The 23,694-nt window shown below is 39.0% G+C and overlaps 1 protein-coding gene across 1 annotated transcript in view; it reads left to right on the plus strand.

Moving 5' to 3' along the window:
* KIF26B (kinesin family member 26B) overlaps positions 1–23,694 on the plus strand; it is a 298,248-nt gene that overhangs the window by 187,078 nt on the left and 87,476 nt on the right. The window contains exon 5 of the mRNA XM_074925552.1: positions 5,146–5,329. Within this exon, the coding sequence (XP_074781653.1) occupies positions 5,146–5,329 (184 nt within the window). The remainder of the gene's footprint in view (positions 1–5,145; positions 5,330–23,694) is intronic.

Raw genomic sequence — 23,694 nt, forward strand, 5'->3', positions numbered from 1 at the left:
ATAACTAGTCATGTATCTGCACATATATGCTTAGAGAGTTTGTTCAGGACACCGATCTACAAACTAAACTTCCATCTGTTTTCTAACCCAGCACTAAGGTAGAGCTGGTAAGGCAGTTTTGGGTAAGTGTTTTAATTACTAGGGAAGATCATTAATCTCCCTTGGGCTTGTCAAAATATCACATCTTCTGGTAAGCCATCCTTTGCACATATAAAGTTCATACCTTACTCCTTGGATGGTGCACCCAGGGGAGAGTATTTGTTTTATAAAATGAAATGTATGCCTCCAAATAAAGAAGAAAAATAGGTTTTTAGTTTTAATGATAATTGCAAATATTTACATTAAAGTTTGCTTGTACATGACTGTTTCACATCCATAGCTTGAGAGCCATTTGTTGAAAATAGGATCTGAAAGTGAGTATATTTTCAATTTTTAATTTGACACAAACTGATATGCTAGCTCACTGGCCCCTGTGATTAGGAATTAGGAATTCTGTTTCCAAGGGTGATAAGTACTGGATGCATCATAGTGCAATATGAAACTCCAGTAATGAATAATTATACAGAGAGATGCACCTAAGGAAATTTCTTCAGGTGTCAGTGGTGAAGGGTCTTGTCAGATATCGAATCGTGAGAGTCGGTGTTACTTATCAATTATGATCTTTGCTGACACAAGTGTGAATAGTATTTTAAATATCACTTAAATGTCTAATCTCCTTCAGAATCTAATGAACCTGCTGACCTTACTGACCTCTACTTTGACAGTGAGTCCAATTTTGCCTTGGATGATGTGTTGGTGAAAAAATAATTTCTTTTATCAAGCTAAATAGGTGTCCCTTGGATTTTATTAGCAGTGTCGGTTTTCTTACTTAAGTGAGAGGAAGCAAATATGCCATGAGTTGGCATAGCCAGGCTGACTGAAGTTCATGATCATATATGAATTTATGCCAAACAGGATCCCAGTCCGCTCTGAGCTGGAAGCATGCGAGCATTATGTATTGCAGGGAGACTTTATTTATTGTTCTTTTCTTTAAGTGCTGTATCGCATTGTTTTATTTTGTTGTTTTTGTGGGTTTTTCTCCTTGACTATTGCTTAGTAACAAGTGGATGTATGGATTTGTGCTCAGTTTTTGAGGTTGCTTTTTGTGAGCAGCCAAAGTTAATTTAGAAACCATGAATTTTCAAACTGTTCCTTATGTATGTTATACTGTAACCATACCAAGTGACTTCTCTAAGCAAGGTATTTACAGAGCTTTCCATAATACCTTTTATTTTGGCTAAGGAGTTTCATTAACTTCATTCTTGTATCGCTTGTAAGTAGTGTGAATAAATTTCTTAGCAGAAATCTTTGCATCACCCCTAGCAGTGCCTTTGTTCTGTGTTAAAAATGGATGATTTAAGACATTTCTGTTCATTCACCTCTCTAGAAATATTTCCAAAGAGCATACTTTGCCCCCCTCATATCTCAGAATTACCTCTAAGCTGATTTACTCTAATTTCTTCAATTAATCCTACAGAGGATCTTCAGCTTTCAGAAAAGTTCGTATCAGTCGTGAATTGGCTTCCAGTGTAGGGGAGTGAACTCTACAATGAATGTGTTTGAAAATCCCAGCCTGCCCATGGAGTTTTGAGGGAAAAAATATACCACCATTTCTGCATAGGTGGGAGGTGAAAAGTGTTCTTACTGCCCAAAGATATACTTTATGAAACTTGTATTTAAAAAAAAAGGAAGCAGAGAATGTCCTTTCAAGAAATTACTCCAGTCTTTGCTATGGATTCGGTGGGCATTTAAAGCAGTTCCCCTTTCCTGACAGCAGTCCATTGGTTTTATTTGGATTGAACTTTAATTAGCTTTCGAATGCCTCTCCTGCAATGTCAGATCTTGATCTTGTGAATGTTTTCTCTGCCACAAATCCTGTAAGCTTTCAATAAGTCTTCAGCTGCTTGTTTACATAGGAACTCTCAGGGAAAAATAATCCAAATTGACTGAAGGTGTGAATACAAAGTACATTATCTAAACTGGATTAAATCTTCATTACATTTTGGAAACTAATTCATTAAAATGATATTAAAGACAGTTCTGGTGTGAATGAGTGGGTCCACACAGTGGTCTAATACAGTTTAAATTACGCACTTCGAAAATGTAATTTGGATCAAGTTCCTTCTGCAATTCTGTGGACACAATCCTTAGCACGGCCATACCGCGCGCAGTGGAGAAGTGGTTTGCGTTGCACTGGAGCCCACTGGGCACCCCTGTATAGTTCATATCTGATATCACTTGGCTCAAGTGGGATGTAATGTAACTTGGAGTATGAGCAGCTTATTGTCAACACGTAAAGCCATGCTGCCATCATTGCCATTACCATTACTGCAGTAGTATGCATAGTCTTAAGGGGAAATCAGAGTCCTATTATACTAGATAGTAAATGAAAATAAATTAGCTGGCTCCTGTACAAAGAGCAGAGTCTAAACAGTTGCTGGCTGTGCTGGGCAAGCCGTGAGCTGCAGCAGCATCAGGTCTCTCAAGGTCCAGCCTGGTACTTTGTGTGAGAAGTCTGGCGGTTGAGAGAGTCTGTGTGGGAGACTTGCCTTGAAAAGTAAAATGTGAAAATTTCTAACCTGTGCTAGATCACAGGGCCAAATCACCATCAGCTGGCATGACCAACTGTGTTCAGAGCAATGCTAGCCACCCAAGCTGAATGATTTTACTCATGTAAATGTGCTCACAAGAAAACCACACTGTACATGTTTGTGCCATACTGCAGCCTACATCTGGTTATCTTCTCTTACCAGTTAAATGCTCTGTGAACTACCAGAGGCTTATTGCTTTTTGATCCCCTTCAAAATTCAGTCAAATCTGATAGGGCTTGTAAATGATTTTCTATCCTGCCATGCATTGATTTTTTTCTCTTGTTGGGGAAAAACAGAGAACCCCATGAAGTTGTAAGAAATAGTTCATTGCTTTTTTTTTTGTACATTTTACCAGTGCAGGTCAAAAATATAAAGGAAAATGCAGGTTCTTCCATTTGAATGAAATCTCAAAGGTTGTAACTGTCAAGCTAGAATATAGTTCTAAGGTTTTGAAAAGGCCAGGTACCTCCAACTATGTTTTTTCTTTAGGAAAATGCCAGCTATGGTCTTGGTTGGGTCAAGAAGTAGGTTGTATTACACTGTCAGCCTTGTAAAAGGAATAGAAAATGCTGGAGAAGCATTTAGCAGCAAGAGGGATAATGGCTCTGTCATTCAACTTAGAAAATGGTTTTTAAGAAATGTATTTTCACCTGAGGTGAGACCATGAGACCAGATGTATGACCAGAGTGGGTGGAGCCACTGCCTGTATTTAAGGTTGGACTGCTGAGCTTAAACACAGGAGTAAATTTTTCAGTGTGTTTGGCCAATATTTGTATTTTCAGTTGTTGCACGTAGTACAGGATTTTGCTTAGAATAATTTTACAGTGATGCTAAGATGTACAAAAAAATCTTGATTCAGCACAGACAACTTTCTAAAAACATTAGTGAGTGATGGACAGCATGGAAGCTGAAATTTTTGAATCCTCTCTAACCATTGAAAGGTTGATAGGAAAAGAAAAAAAATTGTGCTTTTTGCTTTTGTTTTGACCAACACATTTTGATGTAAAAGAAAACAGACTCTTAAAAGAGAGGGCCAGGTTATGAACTGCAGTCTTTAGGTCAGAAGGAAGGACGAGGACAAGGAGGTGGTGCAGAAACTTCTGAGTCGTAATTCTGTGTCAGGTCAATGAAAATCTAAGGATGTTTTTATTCAAAACTAATCTATCTGGAACTGCTTTGCACTTGCCATAGGCTAAAAGAATACATGCTGGCAGTGTGCACATGATCAGCTGACATATGGCAACTGCATGCCCAGCAGTAAATTGTTCATGTGTCTGAGACATCCAGTCCAAACACAAGGTACTTGCATATTGAAATGAGTGTGTGTGTATATATGTGTTTGATCTCTTTGCTCTGACTCCTTGGAATAAAATAATATAACTGCTTTTGTAAGTTCAGTGTTAGAGAGTATGTACTGATACCAGTGTAATGGAGCTAAAGCTTCTTAAAATTTAGGAGGATTTAGAATTCTTGGTCTTGACTGTCACACTTCAGCAAAATAAGAAGAGGTACTGTCAGCACAGACTACTTGTATACGTATCTTAAGTCACAATTTGTCTGCCAAAGTGAACAACATGGAAGTAGCCTCATGAATTGTTATATGTATCTTTCCTTTGAGATAGTGACCCATTTGACCTGCTCTGTTTAAAGTCCTTGTTTTACAAAAAGGAAACTGTTGAACAGCATGGTTAGTATTAACATTGTCCCTGGGCAGTGCAGAACACACTTGTGTTGGAACAAAACAGCTGCAACAGAAGCTGAATGTAGAATTGTCTCTCAAAAATAAACATTTTGCAAAACAAAAGTACTGAATATTTCTTTTCCAGCAAAACTTAGCTTTTTAATCAAAGTCTATACAAACTCCAGCATTCTTATCGAATAATACCACTGTATTAAAAACGGTCTTCACTGTTTTCCCCGTTTACTGGTTAATACAGCTGTAGTTGGTATGAACATCTCCATCTCATTGCAAACAATATTTTCATTGGACATCTTTAATTTTTTAAACTGGCTTATGTTTTAAGAGGTGATAAAAATTTAAAACAGCTAGTGCAAAGCTTCTTACACCTCAGCAAATTCACCTGAGCATTTAATACTAATTAACAGTGGCTGCTTACATCCAAATATTGCACAAGTATTCGTTTTCTAATCAGAAGCTTATGAATGAGACACAATTCTGTGTGAACCATTTGGTGACTGAACTTAATTTTAGAACAGAAATTGCCATATAGCTCATTGATTTAATTAGAGGTTTTTGAGCTTTCTTGCAGGCTGAATTGTTTCAACACATGACATAGTGACCCTACTTAATGCAGACTGTGTAAATTTGGAGCAACCTTGTGAAGTTGGTAGCGTTCAACTAGTAATAATGAGTGAAGAACAAGAATTCTAAAACCGTTGGGATCAGTGAGGTAAAAACTGAGATCCTAATAAATAGTAACCTGATATTTATTCTTGGCTGCTGTGCTGATGAGTTTGGGGTTGGTTTAGCTTAATCTTGTCATTTTTCCCACAGAGCCGCTCAGAAATTGAACCTGTCTTCCAAAAAGAAGAAGCACAGGCCTTCTGCATCATCTGTTCCTGAATCTCCTCTCTTCTCTACCAGTTTCAGCAGTATCCTTCAGACTTCCCCACCCCCTGCACCACCATGTTTGTTGAGAGCAGTCAGCAAAGTGAAAGACACCCCTGGTTTGGGCAAGGTAGGCCTTGCGAGTATCACTAAAACACGTGTTTTCTTTAGGAGAAGGTTATATCCTCATGCAAAACATTAATGGAATTGGAAGATCATGTCCTTTCTTGGTTGGCTTTACTGCAATTGGTCCCTGAACATGTGTACAAAGGCCTAACAATGTAAGTTACTTGATGCAAGGGAACTTCTAATGAAGTTAACTTGAACACAGCCAGACCTAATTGTGCAGCATTAATACATTTTAAGGCGCAGCTACACTAAAAGCACCTGCGTTGGGACCACAGTGCTACTTGGTGGTGATGATGTCCATTCTGCTAGGGTTTCTGGAGCAGCTGGCTTCTGTGGCTGTGTTTAAACTGCATAGCACCTGCTTGCTGTGGCATGTTCTGGGTTCCTGATCCTCTTACTGTCCAGACTGGTGTCTTGCCTGGACACACTGTAATTTGCTTCTGGCTCATGTTTCCTGGCTTTCTTCCAGTACAGTCAGGACAAGGCTGGACCATGTACCTGAACAAAGCCTATGCTGATAATGATGAATTGCTCCATTTTCCTTCTGTCATGTTATTTCCTCCCATTCTCCATAATCATGCTCTCTTAAAATGCTGTTTAGGTACATACTTAAAATGGAAAATGGTTGAGGCGATGGAGGAGGTGGCTATAGAGTTTGCTGTTGCTTTGTTTGTCTGAGTGGCCCTTCTTTTTTCCTGTCACAAATGAAGAGCCTGGCACATTTCATCTGGGAATACATGTGTGCAGTTGCCGAGGACAGCAGTTTGTTTTGATCAAGGTAGTTCATTATGCAAGCATCTGTGTGTGTGGCTTTTCCATAATCATTGAATATTAAGCAGTGACAATGAATTTGGTGAAAACCTTTGTGTTTAGAAGAGAAATTGTAATGTATGATCTAGAAATGATGAGCATAGGATGGGCTTCAGATTTTTCATTACTGGTTTTGGAGACTCACTTTTTATATTGTGCAGTTCCCAAAGAACAGTGGTATTACTTTCATGGAGGGTTTAAGGCCTATTTGAAAAGGGATTCATTACACATAGGGTTCCCTTCCTTTCCTCTGAGCTGGTAGGTGGGAAGAGATGTACAAATCTGTCATGATCTTGTAAAAGTTAGTAGTGATGCATACTCTGACTTTAGTGGGAGGAGTAAACTTGAAGCTGTTCATTGTTGTAAGAAGCTGGTATGGCAAATATTTACAATAGAAACCATCCTCTCAGGATTCTTACTCTTCTGTGCTTAGGACAGGTTATATCTAATAAAAATAAAAATTCCATTGAGGAATGGTGTGTTCATGGTGTTTAAGGGTGTGTTCATGAAAACAAGGGACTAATCTCCCTTCTTGAACTGTGAGAGCACTTTTCCTGACTATTGGTTTTCACCCTTCCCAAGAAAAGGGTCTGCACCCACAGAGACACAAACATAGCTCTGTCAAAACACTACAAGCTTGATCCGAACCTTTCTTGCTCCTGTGATCACTGTTTTCCAGTGAATAGGGCTTGGGAAACAGTTCTGCAGTATGCCCAAACAGACCTATGATTTGCTTTTTCAACACCATGTACAAGAACAGGCTCCAGGCTTCTCAAATGTGTAAGTAAAACTGAAATTTTGCAGTCCAGCTGATGGAGAATATTTCTTTTCAGTTTAGACTAACCATCCTGTAGCTATCAGAGTATGTGAGAAATAGTTAAGAGGTTTTAAAAAATGTTTTAATACATGCTTGTCCAAAGTAGTAAACCAAATCAGATTAATTCCTATAGTCATAATAGAGAAAATTATTTTTTTTCCACATTTCTGTTAGCAAAAACATGTCTAACCTGCAGTTTCTGGAATTCAGTTTCATTTTTCCCCTCTTTGGTTTCTTCTAGGAGTCATCCTATAATTATGACCTGAAGCTTGTATAATTTCATCAAAGTTTCCAATCAGTTTAACTGTGTAGCACGATTTTCATTTTAATATGTCAGAAATAGGTGCAAGGCATATACGTAAATAACTGCAGGATAACAGTGTAATTTATCTGTCAGACTGGGAGAACTTCAGATGAGGTAATGGAATTTCCAGCTTGTTTGCTTTTAGTTTTACTGTTGTTATTTACACATGTTCTGTTCAGTTTGGTTGGCATATGTTTTGATAGGAGCATGCTAAAAACTGTGTTACTTTTCTCAGCATTTTTTCTCCAGTAGTGTTTTCTGTAAGGGTATAAATTTATAAAATGTGGACCCGTGTGGAGAAAGCGGGTTCAAGGAAGCTAAACGTTATTTACAGTCGTGTAAATTTTTTCCTGTTTTGGGTGTAAATAGCCTTTTATCAGCAATCCCAGTGTGATAAAACTCTGTTTCACTTTGGGTTTGAGTGGGATGGGCAATTTCTAACATGACAGTTTGTTACTGGAAAGTCTGATTCGCCAGAACTGGAAGGCTGACTGTTGCCAGCGATTCTGGTTTCTGAAACTGGCTCAGGACAGGCTTCCTGGAAGGCAGACTCTTTGCTGTAGGGCTGGGACCCCTGGCACAGACACTGGGTTTTGCTGGCTTGGTGTCAGCTTGAGAGCTGTCGGTTTGCCAGGGTGGGTGGGTATCTGAGACGCTGCAGGATAGGAAGTCAGGTACTTCAAAGCTTAGACTTTGAGGTTAAATTTAATTTCATGGTTTTCTAAAGTGAACTTGCCATCAAACAGTTGCCATTTTTTATTTTCACTTCCACTAGAAATTTCAATGATTCTACTTTGCAAAATTAATGATAATGATTTATTTTAAATTGTATTGTTTCTCAGCTGTCATGTGGAGGCATATATTTTTTGTGAGTTAACCTAGGAAGATTTTCTTACCAGCAACATATTTAAAAGTTAATTAGCAGCTCAGTTAGTATAGATACGGGTACAACTGAAGAATCTAAACCAAGGAAGAGAATTAGAGAGTATCTATTGTGGTTGCATGCTTCACACCTCTTCTTACAAAAGACCATGCAAATCAACCATACCAGTCTGGAATTTGGAAGAAGTATTATTTGAAAGCTAAATTTCAGCTTCACAGAAGGAAGAAGATGATATTAATAGTGAAATGTTTGGACTCCATAATCAACATTTTACTTTGATGTTAGATAGCGCCGTTGAGCCTAGCAGAAATACAGCAGTGTCAAAATGAAATAAAGGGATAGAGGAACAGATTCTTTGTTGCACTAATTTCCAAAAAGCTCTCCCTGAAGTCAAATAAAACGTTTATGACCATGTTGTAAATATATTAACAGTGGTGCTTGTAGGGGTTCTAACATACACATGTGTTTGGGTTTGCATTTCCTGGCAGAGGGACCTGATCAAGAGTGGTAGTGTGGTATCCCCAGTTGTTTCCTGAGAGGAGAGAGTTTTGGTTTGGGCTGCGTGACAGTCCTGCTCCATAAACTGCTACAGCTTCGGCATCACTTTTCCTTCTCTCTCTGCTGTCCTTGAATCATCATATTCTGAGAGTGACGGATTGCTTTCACTGAGTTTACACACAGTGAGTGTGCCACTCTCCTGGCTGACTGTATGTGCAGTTTCTCCAAGTCTCAACATTTTCTGGAGGATAAAGTCTGTTCTGTCCTTTCTGACAATGAGCCAAGAAACAGCAAAAAGGCTTTCCAAGCTGAAATAATGGATTATTCCATGCCTGCACTCAGATTATCTACTGTAAGGGCAGTTTAACAAGGTTTTCTAAGATTTGCTCCCCTATCTGATTCCTTCCTTCTTCCCTCTACCCCTCCCCTTCCATTTTCTGTCAAACAAAATCAAAACTAAACCAGTACTTTTGCTGAAAATCTGAAATGTTCTTTGTGAAAAATGTTGTTTTGCTGAATCCCACATTATGCATGAAAACCATCTTGAATGAAAAATTTTCTGCCAGCCTTAATAAATAGGTTGTTTTCAGGTGGCTCAGGGGTTAGGATGAATGGATGTGGTCTCTGTGCTTTCCTTCATTTATTACTTTTCTGTGTGTAGTCTTATAAAACTCTGTCACTGAGAGGCATTTGTTATGTTTGGGCAGAGATTAGTTTACTTTTCCTTATATATTATTTTTGGTGTGAATTGTTGTTTGTTGGTACTTGTTAGTCTCAAAATAAAATAGAAAAGATATTACGTTGTACATTAAAATCATCCCTATATAAAAGGTTTCTACCAGGAAGAAACAAAAAGTCATTGTTGAACCTTCTTTGAGTAGGCATTTCAACCTGTTAGGAAAATGAACTGTAATTTGTGATACTGTGTTTTCTTTTAATTTTTCTGTTTCCAGAGCCTATCCCCATTTTGCTAAATTCTTTATAAATTAAGATTAAAAAAATCTGTTTCTGTCCCAGAGCACTTATGATCTCAGTGTAGGGAGAAAGACCAGACAGACAGACGGGAAGCAAAAAGAAACAGTGAAGTATATTATCGTTCATCTTGATAGCAGTGTCCTCAAGCCATCAGCAGTCTAATATTAGATACCCCTTGTCAAGCTTTGGTAGGTGTTATAGAAGAGGAGATTATTAAAATCTTTGAAGGGGGAGTAATAGGTTACACTGCAGATGCTCCTGAGGAGCCCTTTCCGAGTGTGTGGGGCAGGGTAGAAAGAAGCACAGAGGGGGGTTTCTGAGAGTCTAGTAAGTGAGTAAGAGATGTAGGAGCTGGTGTTCTGGCAGGGGCTGAGTGCAGAGCCTGGCTGGGAAGGGCCATGAATGGGGTCAAGCCATGGGCAAATGCCAGGAATGCCCACAAAGTGCTGGTAGGAGATTTGCGCTGTGATAGGCATCCCTGAGTCATACCTCTTTCTCCTAAAGATCTGTGTCGTCTACTAAAGAAGGTCCAGTTAAAAATAATTTTTCAGTGCCTGGCTATAAGAATTTAATTTTCCATTAAAGCACAATATTTCACTGAAATAAGTCTAAAACCTACCGTTCATTTTACATTAATAGCAGCTTACCTCTTCCTCACACTGATTTGCAATAAAACTCTATTGGGAAACTTCAGAAAGGTTTTGTCTGACCTGAAAGTGTCTCCACCAAAATAGCAGAGGATTTTTCAGAGGCTCTCAGCTGTGTCATTCCTCTGACTTTTTCTGAATGTCACTGGGAGCTGGTATCTACTTTCCTGAGCCCCACCTAAGGTTCTCATCATAAAGACTGTCTGGTGAGAATTTGGTTTGTAGGGAGAAGTGTGATACCCCTTGTCACTTTGGAGTCAGGAGGTCCACAAAGACAGAATACCACTGATGATTAATGGGGCAGAGTCTTACGTCTTTGGCCTATAAAAGGCAGTAGTATTATCACTGTTAAAAATCAAAAGATGGTCTTATGTTGTACCATCCCACTTTGTATATTGATCATATAACATGATATATACATAACTTTACATCCAAGTAGCTAGTTAAGATGCAGTGCTTTGCAGTTTTTTTTACAGATAGGGAAAGACATTACAAATGGTATGAATCAGGTACTGTTAGTGCAATTCAGTTCCTCTACAAGGAAATGCAAAGTTTTGAATGACAACAGAGAGAAGCAGCTAAAGGCAATTTTCCTTCTTACTACACCAGGTCCTTTCAGCTAGAACTTCAGTGTCTCATTCCTTCCTCAGTTTAAGGACATTTCTTTGTTCTACAGTACCAATGTTTGTTCATGTTTTTCTTCTCCCTGTTCTTTCTGTCCCTTCTTCTCCACTTGTGCTGTTTCTTGTTTTTATGTACCCCTGCCAAAAGTAACAATGAAGAAAGCCCTACTGCCCAACCAGTTCAGGTTTCTGAATAGATTCAGAACTGTCTTTGTGTGGGGAGAGAAGTATATGCCAATGCTTTGAGTTACCAAAATGCTCGTATTTTAGATATCCACTGCTTTAAAATAGTTTCTTGGACTTCTCACTAAGCAGGGCAACAATTATTGCACTGGCCTTGACATGCTTTAATACAAGCTATACCAGTCCAATACATGTGTTAATAATGAATAAGTATTCTGTTGGCTATAGTAATGATTTGAATAGTCTTTGTCAAAAGATGTTTTTAGTAGCTGTGTCAACTCTATATCAGTGCAGTGAAAAGTAAAGACACATTCTTAGACTTGCATGATTTTCAAAGTTGATTTGAAGGGAACAGATTTGATGCATATCTTGATTAAATCCAAAGCCTATAAGAAACCTCCTTTTCTACTATCAGTGTTTGTGTTTTGACTAGCTGATTCATGGATGTGCGGATTTTTTGGGCAACATGATGGTATACATTAAGCAGATGTTTATGAAAACCTGTGTTAAAGCAGCAAAAGCACATCCTGCAAAATATGTTCTGTGTTTCACTTCACTGACATCCATCTTGAAGGTTTTTCAGAGACAATCATCAGAGGTTCTCTTTCCTTTCTAAAGCAGAGGTTCTCTCTCCTTCATCACTCAGGTGTATAGGGAGAAAAAGTTAATGGTTAGATGACAAATGCAATTTTAAACCCTTTATCACAGAAAACAATTTCTGAGGTGAAAGCTGGTTTTGCCCAAAGTTACCATGGTTACTGAAATGGGGGGAAAAAAAAAGGAACAGTCCCTTGAGGCGTTTAAAGGAGACATATGTGTTCATCTTTGTTGTCAACATGATTGTTGTACAAATTAAATACTTAGTTCCACTTGGAATGAAATCCAGGTGGCCTTTTGCCCTCCAGACAGAGTTGCTCAGAACTAAGATTTTCCTCACCAAATGTACTGTTTGGATCGGGCAGAGGCTTTCATGCTCTTTGGCTAGATTCCTACTAGGTGGGATTTTCTGAGAGGAGTTTTAATACCTCAAGCTACTTTAAGAAAAAAGTAAAATTAATAGTAGTTGGAAGAATCGCTATAAACAATAATATTTTACTTCCCTCACTCATATTTTCTATGCATTCACAGTTTGTCTTTCTCTAAATTAAAGCTTGTCCTGGATGCCAGGAGTTTGTCAGGTTGCATTTTGGTAGCTGTGAGATTTAAAGAAAGATGTATTTTAAAGAAAATTCTATGCAGTCATGTTTCGACAATTTAGAGAACAGACATTATTGCTGTTCCTTCCCCAGAGAGAGGAGCTCGTGGCTAGTGAATGCTAGTGTAATGGTTTCCTGGAGCACTGCAGATGCAGGCAGGTAAATGGACGTGGACAGCAAGGAATAGGCTTAAATCTGAAAGGGGAAAATTGAAGGCAGAATACCGTTGCTGTCCTTACATCTGACTCCAAAAAATGGAGCAGTTCTGTGTTATGGCATTAGGAGTGATCCACTGATCTGGGCACCATGTAGTCATGTGTGATTAAGGTACCTTTCTCTTCTGTTAATTCCTTTGCCTCTGCTGATTTTCCATAAAATAAAGCCATCTCTCAAACTAGTAGACATCTTCCTTTTCACTGGGGGCAGCGGGGTGTGTGTGCATGTGTGAGAACAGCAATACAGAAAGTGAGGTTTTCCTGGAGTAATTTAGAGTCCTTAAATGAAACTCCTGGCTTAGGGAAAAAAAAAATCTCTTTCCATATGTAATAGAGGAAGATTTGTACCTAGTCTGAGCACAAACTATTGGTGAGAGCAAATATAGATAAGATACTGTTGTTCTGTAGATCTCTTTTTTGCCTCAAAGTATACCAAAAATGGTGTTCCTTCCCTTAGTGATGTCTTCCTATGCGTATTCAGAAACTGTACTAATGAGCAAGCTTGTAAGCATGAAAGGTGGATGAAGGAGATTTCCATATGGAATTGAACTGGGCAGAAAAAATATGAAAAAGGCTGTCCCTCACTTTGATAAAATTACTTATTTCTGTGTTAGAAAAATCAATCCTTTCTGTGACATTTATAGTACATTTCACGCAGGGAAAGAGCTGTAAAGCCTAGTTTTGTATTTTTTACCTTGGTCTGTTTTGATGAATTTTCCCGTAAAAATTTGAGATCAAAAGAAAATTATCTTGCTCAAATTGTTTTGGTCTGGTGCTACTAGGTTTTTTACATTCCTAGGTGACTTTATCCAGTGCCCTCTGCATTGTCAAAGACATGTGATTTTATGCCCAGCAATCTATAACTTTTAGGTTAGTTGACTGTTTTCTTGATTGAAGACATTTATTGGCATGAATAACCATAATTTGTAGTTATTTAGTTGGCTATGAACCTTATACACAAGGACCCCATGGGTCAATTAATTTGACCGTTTCAATGTTGTCAACCTAATGAAGCTACAGAAATCTTTAGTATTGGTCACCTAGTAAGTATGCTTTAACTATATTCTTGTGTTGAAATATTATGACAGTACAGTGGCCACATTTTAAAATCTCTTAAACATTGAAGGTTATGCTATTTCAGTGAAAATTACTGGATTCTTCTACAACAAAAAAACTCATTGTTTTTAACACTTAGATTTTGTCAAAGTTTTTTCTGACCTATTTTATTTATGTTTCCTTTCTTTTCAATTTAAGTTGTACTGTTGGTTGATATTTTTGGGCATTATGATAGTTCTAGTTAATCAGTTCCACTTCATTTCTAAGACTTTCAGCAGTAATGAATTTCAGTGAAATGTCCCTTTCTTCCCTGCCCTCCCCACACCTCTCACCCCATTAAATTAATTTTTAAATCCATGAAGAAGAGGTTAATATAAATCGGGAAAGTCAAGATGAAACTGAAAATTACAAGACAATGGTGAGCGAGGAATTTAAATGCTGAACAGATTGCTAAACCTGGGATCATGTGAGTTTCTGACATCTTATGCAAATTACAGTCACTGTACTTTAAGCACTCAGCTGTAGGCCTTATTACTTTTTTTTTTTTTTTTCTTCAAAACTTCCTAAAGATCTTCTCCTCCCAGCCTTTTCCTTTTGTGCTTGACTCCTCTCAGCATGTGTCCAAGAGCAGTGCTCAGTGGTGCAGGAGATGGTGACACTGCAGGAGGCTCCACTAGAGCACTGCTGTAACATCATGGGCTAATGATTTGTCTGAGCCTCCTGATTCAGCTGCAAGGCTATTCTGCTTTTCATTATCCTAAAGGTCTGGGCTTTACCTCATTTCTCTGCTGCAATATTGACTTAAATAGATAACCAGCTCAGCTGAGGGAGAGCCTAGCGTGAACTGTATTTTAATACTGAGAATACCATTAGATATAGCTCTTCTCATTCACCATCTCCTGCTTTTTTCCCTTTTCCTTTAGGAATTAAACCCATTTTGGGGAATATCTCTCCGGAGACATTTATCTGTTATTTGTGCTTTTATGAGAAGCCTGTATCCCTGTGCTCCAAGTCATTATCTCCCTATCTTTTTCCTCACTCTTTAGTGAGTGCATTATTGCACTCCCTTAGTCTGCAATTCATGTTGCTAGCTTAAGTGAATGATCACTATCCTTCTCATCTAGGCTGGTCATACAGATTCCTCCCATGAAGGAATGAAGTGCTACCTATATTAGGATGGGCTGACTTGCCTACCAGATGTTCCTTTCTTTTTCAACTGATTACAGAGGCAACCTAGACAGCTGCCTTAAAATGAGATGTCTGTGTTTTGCCTAGCTCAAGTAAGGTGAAATGAATCTCTTCCTGGGTAGGAACCCAGTCTCTTCTTGTGTTCTGCTCTGTACTTTTAAATTCAATAGAAAACCAGCTACTGGGAGATACAGTAACAAGATGTTAGCAGAAAGTTCTAGATACTTGTCCATTCTCCATATGGATGTCTGCATCCTCTGCTTTCCAGTCTAAGAAACGTCGGAGACTCACTATACAGCACCCAGGTCTGGTGAGCAGATCCAAATGCAACTGAACAGGTTGCATAAACCATCCAGACCTTCAGGGAAGAGGACCAAGCAGGCTTTTGCACATCTGACCTTATACAAACCAAAGGAAAGTTGAACAGATTTTTATTGATTTAAGGACTGGAGATGCTCAGCTGTACTTCTGAATGGATCTGTAGATCTGGTCACAATGTGCACACCCATTAGATTCGAGCCTCTGGCCCTCAGATGCCCAGATTCTCATTGCTCTGCAACGTGACCTGTGAATTGCTTCCAGTGAGGAGTCCTTCCCAGAAGGGTAGGCAGTATGTCTTGGGGTTTAGCAATCAGGATCTGGATTCCTGATACCCAAATGCTGTTTCATTTTCCAAATGTAAATAGACTTTTTCTTCAGTATTGTTGCTAAAGTGATTAGCAGTTAAAAGATCTTTCATTGGATAGTGAGATATGAAGTGCTGTGTATGAAAAGCAATACTTTATATGCTCCCATTTTTCTTTATGAAAGAATCTTTCTATATGGTGAAGGTAAAAGCAAAGTTTGAAGTCATTGACCTGTTTGATCTTAAAAAAAATCAGGAGGTAGGTTAATATATTTTTAAGGCCTGTGACCCTCAAAACCTCTTCTGTAGCACTCAGAAGTGAGAAATGGAGTGGGTGAACCTGCAGTGGGTGGATGGGTGGATGGGTAGGTGTATCATGGTGTGTACATTTGTGTCTAGAAAGTTATACAGGTGCATATATATGTGTATAAATTTATTCATTTCCACCTCCCCATCTGTACAGTGGGAATATATAGGAAAAGGTGTTATATGGAGTTTCTGAGCAAGTTATCAGAAAAAAATTGGGAGGCTAACTAGCTATAAACTTGCTTTTATTGATAAACTAGGAGAATTTTTTTTTTTTAGAAGAGAGAACTCAACATTCCCTTAAGACATTTCCAGTAACCTCTCATGGTTTAATCAAGAATAATATCCTTCTTCTTGCTTAGCTCAGTCTCCCTAGCCATTACATGATCTTTTTTCTCTTATGAGGTGATTGAAAATGCTCTTACAAATAGCAACATTTTATATTAAATCCTCTAGATATCTCTAAGACTCTATTGCATTTCTGTAGATCCCAGTTGCTCTCATCCATATTAATTGCTGCTAATTTTTTCCACAGATCTGCTCAATTTACAATGTTTGGGCTGAAGTGGAGATGCTTAGATAGAAAAAGATGTGGTGTCAAAATATGGTGTGTATCAAAATGCTAGGAGTAAGGCTGTACAATAACCTTTACAGCATCACATACTCCCATTACAGAAACAGATCCGGGAAAACTTAAAAACTGTTGATCCTTTCTTCCCTGCCTCCTTTTCTCACAGAAAATATGACATGTATTTGAAACTGTAGAGTGTGAGCATAATTATCTTTGCTTTAATGGCTTGCCCCCTTCATTCCACCATTGGGTATTGCTGGAGGTTTATCCAAATACAAATCTTGATTTGCAGTAGAAATCTGTGCATCACTTGCTCTGTTGCATCACTTGAGCCCAGATTCTGGAAGCAGTGTGGCTAGAAAAGCTGCTGTCCCTTCCCCACCTGCCCCCAAGAAAATACCTTAAACGTTGCTTTTTTTTTGTCAGCTATGAGGAGCCGTGCTAAGGTACGTGCTGGCATGACATCTGTCAGAGGCACCAGGGATGTCTATCGCCTGGCCACACAGAAGGAGAAGGCATGCACCCTGATTGATAACAGCGTGTGCAGATGTGATAAACACAAGGAGGCCCAGGCTGCTTTTGGGAAATGGAATAGCAATGCAGAAGAGGAAATGGGATTCCCCCAGGGCCTTGTACTCTGTGAGCAGTGAGAATCATGAATCTCCTCAGATGGGAGGGAGTTATTCATCATAAAGGCTATTATGCTGAAACAGAACACCACCAAGCTATTTCCTATCTTATCAGGGTGTATTAATAATGCAGCACTAATAACAGAAGTACAAATTTAAAAAATAACTGGATGGGCAGATAAGCAGAGTTCTTGAGATTAAGGGGATCGGGAATTGCTTCAAACAGTTAATTGCAGAGCAGCACATAGGAGGAAATTTGCCTTTGCTGTTTTGCCTTTATTATTTTCTTATTCTTCATCTTATCTCTGTAAGCATTATTTCTAGGGCTTTTACATAGACACTAATAGGCACAATATTTCCTCAAGATCTCGGACTGTTCTTTTTTATCTCCAGAGAAATGAAGTATCTTTTCCTGATCCATCTAATTCAGTAGGGACTAATAATGCTGAATAAGAAGAGTATTCTGATTATTAGCCTTCCTCTACATAAACCTCTTAATCATTTTCTCCTCCCACTCCTAGCCCACAACATAAAGGCAGACAAGACATTACAAGTGTCAAATATTTAGACTTCCGGATGAATTGATGCAGACTGTTCTCTGGAGGTTTGTAAGCTCCTTATGGATTGCAGTGGCATGAAATCCCCATTGTCTCGGAGTCTCTTGAGGTGTAATAGCTGAGCTGGGCAAAGCGAAATGTGAGTATCTGGTTCTGTGGCACAAGGTGATTGTGCTCCCCCCAGTGCCTTCTTGCACAGCCCATGTCTGTCAGTCACTGAACTGGCAGGGCTTTACCCGATTTGGGGCCTCTGCATGGTTCCTTTCAACAGAATTAAAATAATGACTCAGAACTACTCTTTGGTCCCCTGCTGAGTACCAAAATGTGCCTTACTTAGGGCATAAGACTGCTGTCACTTTGATTTCAAGTCATATTTGCTAAGCAATTTTCAGGACACTCTGCTCTCAATGAAATCGGTATTGGAGCTAGTGCAATGTGCAGCCATTTCACACAGCTCCATCCAAGCAACACTGGCCCACTGAGAGATAAGGCTATCAAGGAAGGCCCATTTGATTGAATGCTTGATACACTGATGGAGAAGAAGCTTAACAAAGAACTGCAGCATGACTATTACTCCACTGTTTTTCTGGAAAGAAACATCATTTGTGAAACTAGCAATATGGGAGCTCAGTGTCAAAGACTAAATCATATGTCATCCTGCTTTTAACATGGTTTTAGTGGTCCAAAAGCTTCTCCATGTAATATTGTTATTACCAAAGAATTCAATCTACTGTACAGAATAGATCATTATAGTTGATTGCCACAGGAATAGCCTCCATGATTTGTCAGATTAAATGGGTGGAGAAAACTTTTACTTAAATATTGGTTTCTTCAGTAACAGGAGAAGAAAGCCCTTTGGAGGGGAGAGGATGAGAAAGAACTTGGAGGGAGGGGAGGGTCAAGGGCAAAAGAACTGCACACTGATCCTGAACTTTCTGTGCATGCCAGTAGTATTGTAAGCGTTCAATACAGTTTGATGGTTAACTTCTGAAACAGTAGTACACTGTTGACTGGTCACTCTTCATTCAGGTTATACCTTCACTAGTGTAAATGGTGTAAATTAGAGCATCAGGGATAAACACAATAGTAGGTGAATTCACCAGCTTTGTTCTCAAGGTGAAGCACTGAAAGTAGGTAAAGTACTCTGGCCAGATGAGAAGTAGGCAGACTCCATTTACCTGAGTGTACTCTTGACAAAAGCAGCCTGTGGAACTTTTTCATCTTATGAACTAGATGATTGAAACACTCTGAGCACATGAATTCATGTGGATGGTGAAACTTTCAGAGTTCATAGGCATTTTTACAGAACTTGCCAACAACTTGAGTATCCATGATACTGATTACTCATGATAATATCTGCTGTCATGCTATTAAGCCTGTCAATCCAAATCCAGATTCTCTTCCTTTTGTTTCCTCCCCAAAAATGATTCACAAATGTTTTCCATTTACCATCTATCCATGTCTCTAATGTGCATCTTATTGTCCCTAACTGCCACTGATGTCTCTTGGTTATCTCAGTTTTGCTGTTGTACCTCCTTTTGTCACCATCACTGCACCCTCAAGTCACCTCTGTCCTTAACCTGCGATCCTTCTACCTGTGCCTGTTCCACTCTGAGCGCTGCATCTTAAATGTCAAAATTTCTTCCTGTTCAATAAGGCTTTTTAAAATTTTTTCCCTGATGTAATTTACATATGCATCAGTAAATGGTTTGCTTTATGTTGCATCTAAAGGAAGATAAAGGGGAAAAAGGAAAGGTGTGCAATTGGTTCCCAAGAAGTAGAGTTAAAGTATAAGAATTGAAACTGCTCTTCTCATATGTTTGGGTCTCCCTTCACTAAATTCTCAGGCAGTAATCACAAAACAAGGATTAATGAGCCAATGCTTGTTTCAAGGCATTGTTGGAATCCACTGTCTCTCAGGGCTAGACTGTGGAGATTTGGTCAGGGGACTAAACAGATCTGGAACGAATACCACAGAAGCAGGCTATTAATATTTTCTTACAGATTTCTCAGTTACTGTCTAGACAGAAAATACACAAGGCCTGCCCTGCATTTATTTTTTTTCTGCTCATTTTTTCAAGGAAGTTGTGTAAGAGCTGAAGACACCAACTAGGCTTTAAGAGTTTTCATAGGATGCCTTTTGCATTTCAGCAGGTTTCTGTGATTTTTCTGGGTTTGGTTTTTTTTGTGTATGTGTTACACAATGGTTTGTATCGACCGGTCTCTCCTACAGAGTAGTCCTAGAGCATATGGAAACACAGGTAGAGAGAATATTTTCTAGCTAGCAAGTGAGTCTAAAATAGCAGACTCTGGACAAAGCCCAGCTTTCCTTTCTCTGCGAGTTACACTTTACCTCTATCAACCACCCTTCCACTTCCGTTCAACTTGCTCCCTCATAAACCAATCCTTTTTTTCCATTATTTTTGTGTTCTTTTACTACTGTGAGATAGAAGAGTATTCACCAAATTCTCTGGCCCCCTTGGAAATCTTAGAAATACAGTGCTAAGTAAATATGTCTATTACTTAGTCCAGGATCAAATGACCTGACAAGACAGATAAAGCAAAGCTGTGGTAGCATGCTCTCTCCCTGCCTTGTTGCCAACACCTTAATCCTACAGCAGTGCTGCTCACCCATACTCCTTGATCGTCTCCTTGGAGGAGTGTTAGCATCTTCCTCCTAACTGGCAGGGACAAAATGCACACAGCCTTACACTGTAACATGCATACTCATTTTGAAGTAAATGATTCAAGTCTAAATTTGTGATGATTGTTCAAAGTCCAGCTGATAAGAAACAAACTGTGAATAGTTAAAGGCTGATAATTGATTTTGATACTTTCTGGAGACTGACCTTTCATACATCATAACGAGTTATGTTTTAGCAAATTGTGGAAATACAAAAATAACAAAGATCTGAATCAGAAGCTGGATTGAGTGTTTGTCATGTGAATGTTAGCATCTGAAGTGAATTTCTTTAGAACTAGGTATCAAAAGAGGCTTCTGAATGGAAGGCAAAAGGTTGTAAGCTCTGTAAGAATGACTGCTTTCTGAAACAATATGAACCAAATTCAGCTACGACTCTTACAAGCAGAAGGCAAATACTGAATTTAAATGATTATTTCATAAACACAGTTTCCTGCTGCTGGGATTTGAAGAATGGAAAGATAAATTGTACCTTGCTTTTGCCTGGCTGTGCAAGCCTAGGGGGATGTTCGCAGATCTGCTGCCCTTGTACCCACCCAGTAACACCACACATAACAGCAACAAGTGTGGTAGCTGGAATTCAAGGATTATTTAGGACAGCAGTCACCCCACAGTGGGCAGGGTGCCCTTCAGCAACTGACTTTTCCTGTGTGGAGATGTGCAGGAATTCTGTTCTCTGGATTCTCATGGAGGTGTTATGCTGGAGAAATAAATTTTTCAAGGACACCCTAGGATCCTGTTTCATTTTAATAGTTTGTATTATATCCCAAAATGGAAGTGGAATGGAGAGATACTTTCTTAAAAGGAGAGTTTTGGGACCTGATATTTTCAAAATCCAGACAGCTAGAGATTCAGACCCATGGAGGGAAAGCTGTTGGTGGTGAATAGACAAGTAGATCAGGAAAACCAGTATGTGAATTGGCAGTCCTGACTGAGACCCCAAGATTAAACAGGCATAGACACTAAACAGTGCTCCTGCCCCTTAAAGTGGCGCTAGTCAAATAGAGCTGCGGTATGTTAATAAGTAAACTGATCTGGATACCATTTGTGCAGTTCCTGGTCTGTTTAGTGAACAAAATTGTCAACATGACATCTTCTTCTGTAGTTTTTAATTCACTTCATTAAAAAAAAATAATTACAAAAATCTTGATTTATGCATGTTGGGCAGGCTGTCCCAGCAATGATGCCTTCAGTTCACATCCTAGCCTGTGCACGTGGAAGTCCAACAAAACCACCTCTGTTGTGCAGTGGTTCCTTTTAATTTACACAAACCAAATAGCTGCCAGAGACCACATCAATTCCAAGAGGAAAGGGGAGGAGGAAGAAGGATGAGGAGGATTATAGATAGCAAGAAGAGGATCGTATTAAGTGAGATGTTAATTTGCATTTGCTGATACTTAGCTGAGCTTGAAAGTAAACACTGTTGCAACCCCATAGTATAAAAATACTTTTGCATGTGCTTTTTTCCTCCATTAAGAAGGCAATTTGTCTGTGTTTTACTGATCTTGGAGATAAGACAGATAAGGAAAGAAGTGAATCTTCCTTTCAATTCAGACTGAAAAAAACCCCTAGCTCCATCTAGACATGCCTTTGTCATCATAGTTCAGATCTGGTTCCTTTGAAGAATTTCTTTTGAGTAGGTGCTAAAAATGTCACAAAAGAATGAAGGAAGGAAAATAAGAATGAACTGGAAATTCTTAGACCTTGCCTGGCTCAGAACTTTGCCTTCACAGAAAGCACACAAGGTGGCAGATGAATCATTATCTCAGATTAAGCAATAATTTTTATGTTGTATAAATTGCTTTATTTTATCAGTTATGCTCATCCGACCCTTATACTTGTAGATCTGTAAGAATGTCACTTGCAATTCATGGGTTTTCTTTCCTTTGAATTAGCAGGGAGTACAAGCAGATCAGACAATACTAAAAAACTTCAGTGATAATAGAAGGTAGTGTAGTTTAGTATAAATCAGATACAGAATACAGTTCAGAGATTAAAGCAGTGTATGGTGATTATGAAGAGTACCTGGGAAATAATTCTTCCTTTTCTTTTGACCATGTGGATTTTTTTCCTCTTTAAAAACAATTGCAGTTAATACAACTGATGAGGTGCAGAGGGAATCCAGGGTAAATGAGGGAGACTGACAGGAGTGGTATCAAAAATATAAATGGAGGTGCGCAAGGACCGGTGTGCTGTGCTCATCCTCTTTCTTTTGTTGTTGTTTTTGGCTACTCTGTATCACAAATACCCCTCTTTTTTTTCGGCGTAAAGAGGTTACAAGGATACTTCTGATGTATTTGCATTGATTCTGCTTTAAGCCACTGAATATTGTTCTCAGAGGACATTCATTGCTATGTGCTTCTGACAGACAAAGAGAAATAATTTCCAACTGAGAAATTAGGTGCTTCTGAGGACTAGCCTTTTAGAATAGTGTCTGCAGTCAGAAAGGCTAATCGTCCAAATGATAGACATGCATGGTTGACTTTCCTCTTTATGCAGCCTTGATTGAGACACTATGAACATGCTGCTGGCCTTTGCAGTGGATAATTTTGTTAGAACAATGTCCTCCGGGAAAGGCTTTTATACAGCAAGGATGACAAGTGTGGCAAATTGCTTACAAACCCCAGACCTAAAGTCTTTTCTTTCTGAAAGCTGCCAGCCCACAGTACAGCAGCACTGCAAAGCCAGAATTCAGTAGCTGTTTCTGTTGCTGTAAAAAGTATCACTTTTTTCCCAAACGCTGCTTTTTTTCTCAGAAGGCTTGTTTTCACAGGACCAACAGGTTTGGGAGGCTCAGAATATTTGAAAACAGAACAGAACTAAATGTTCACAGTGTGGACTACTTCTTGTTATACCAATAAGAGGAGAAGCGATCACCTTCTGATGAAGTGAAGTAGGAAAATATCTTCCTTCCATTCTACTTCTGATAAAGAAATTTTGTCTGTGGCAACTGCAGCCTCTTGCCCTCTAGTTTTCTTACTTTTTATCTTTCCTATTTCTGTTGTTAACTGACAGCAGCTGCCAAAAACATTGCATTTCTTTGATACTTTTTAGTATCAGCACCACAAGTATATAGTTTGTGATGTGCTGGTCTTCTGCTCTGTGTATCTTCTGGTAGATTTTGTGGTGGTGAGGGCTCTTGTTTAATTGCTTACAGTCCCATAAGCAGAAATAGTCTCTGCAGTGAAATGAAGAGCCAGGGCATCATTACCACCATGGGTGACAAATCCAAAAGGATTTATAATCTAATTTCAGTTCATTAATGACTGTGATATTTAACTCTTCCAGCCTGCCCTTTTACTAGCTGTGGCTAGTTTTCTGAATTGCAATGCCACTCTTACCCTGCAAAATACAGCCCCTGACTACAGCTTGCCCCTCATTGCCTTGTGTCTTTGCTTCCAGGAGAATGGTCCATCCACATTGTCTTTCTTATTGCCACTTTTTCATCCTCCCATGTTCATCTCAGGCCTGCCTTCTGTGTTGTCTCCCTTTTTTGGAATCTGTCTTTTCCTCTTACACTAGTCTGTCTTCACTCTCATCCAGCTTCCCCCAGCTGTCCTGCTGACCTTACTCTTTTATAAA

The sequence above is a fragment of the Athene noctua genome, chromosome 1, assembly GCF_965140245.1.
Source record: "Athene noctua chromosome 1, bAthNoc1.hap1.1, whole genome shotgun sequence".
Classification (NCBI taxonomy): domain Eukaryota; kingdom Metazoa; phylum Chordata; class Aves; order Strigiformes; family Strigidae; genus Athene; species Athene noctua.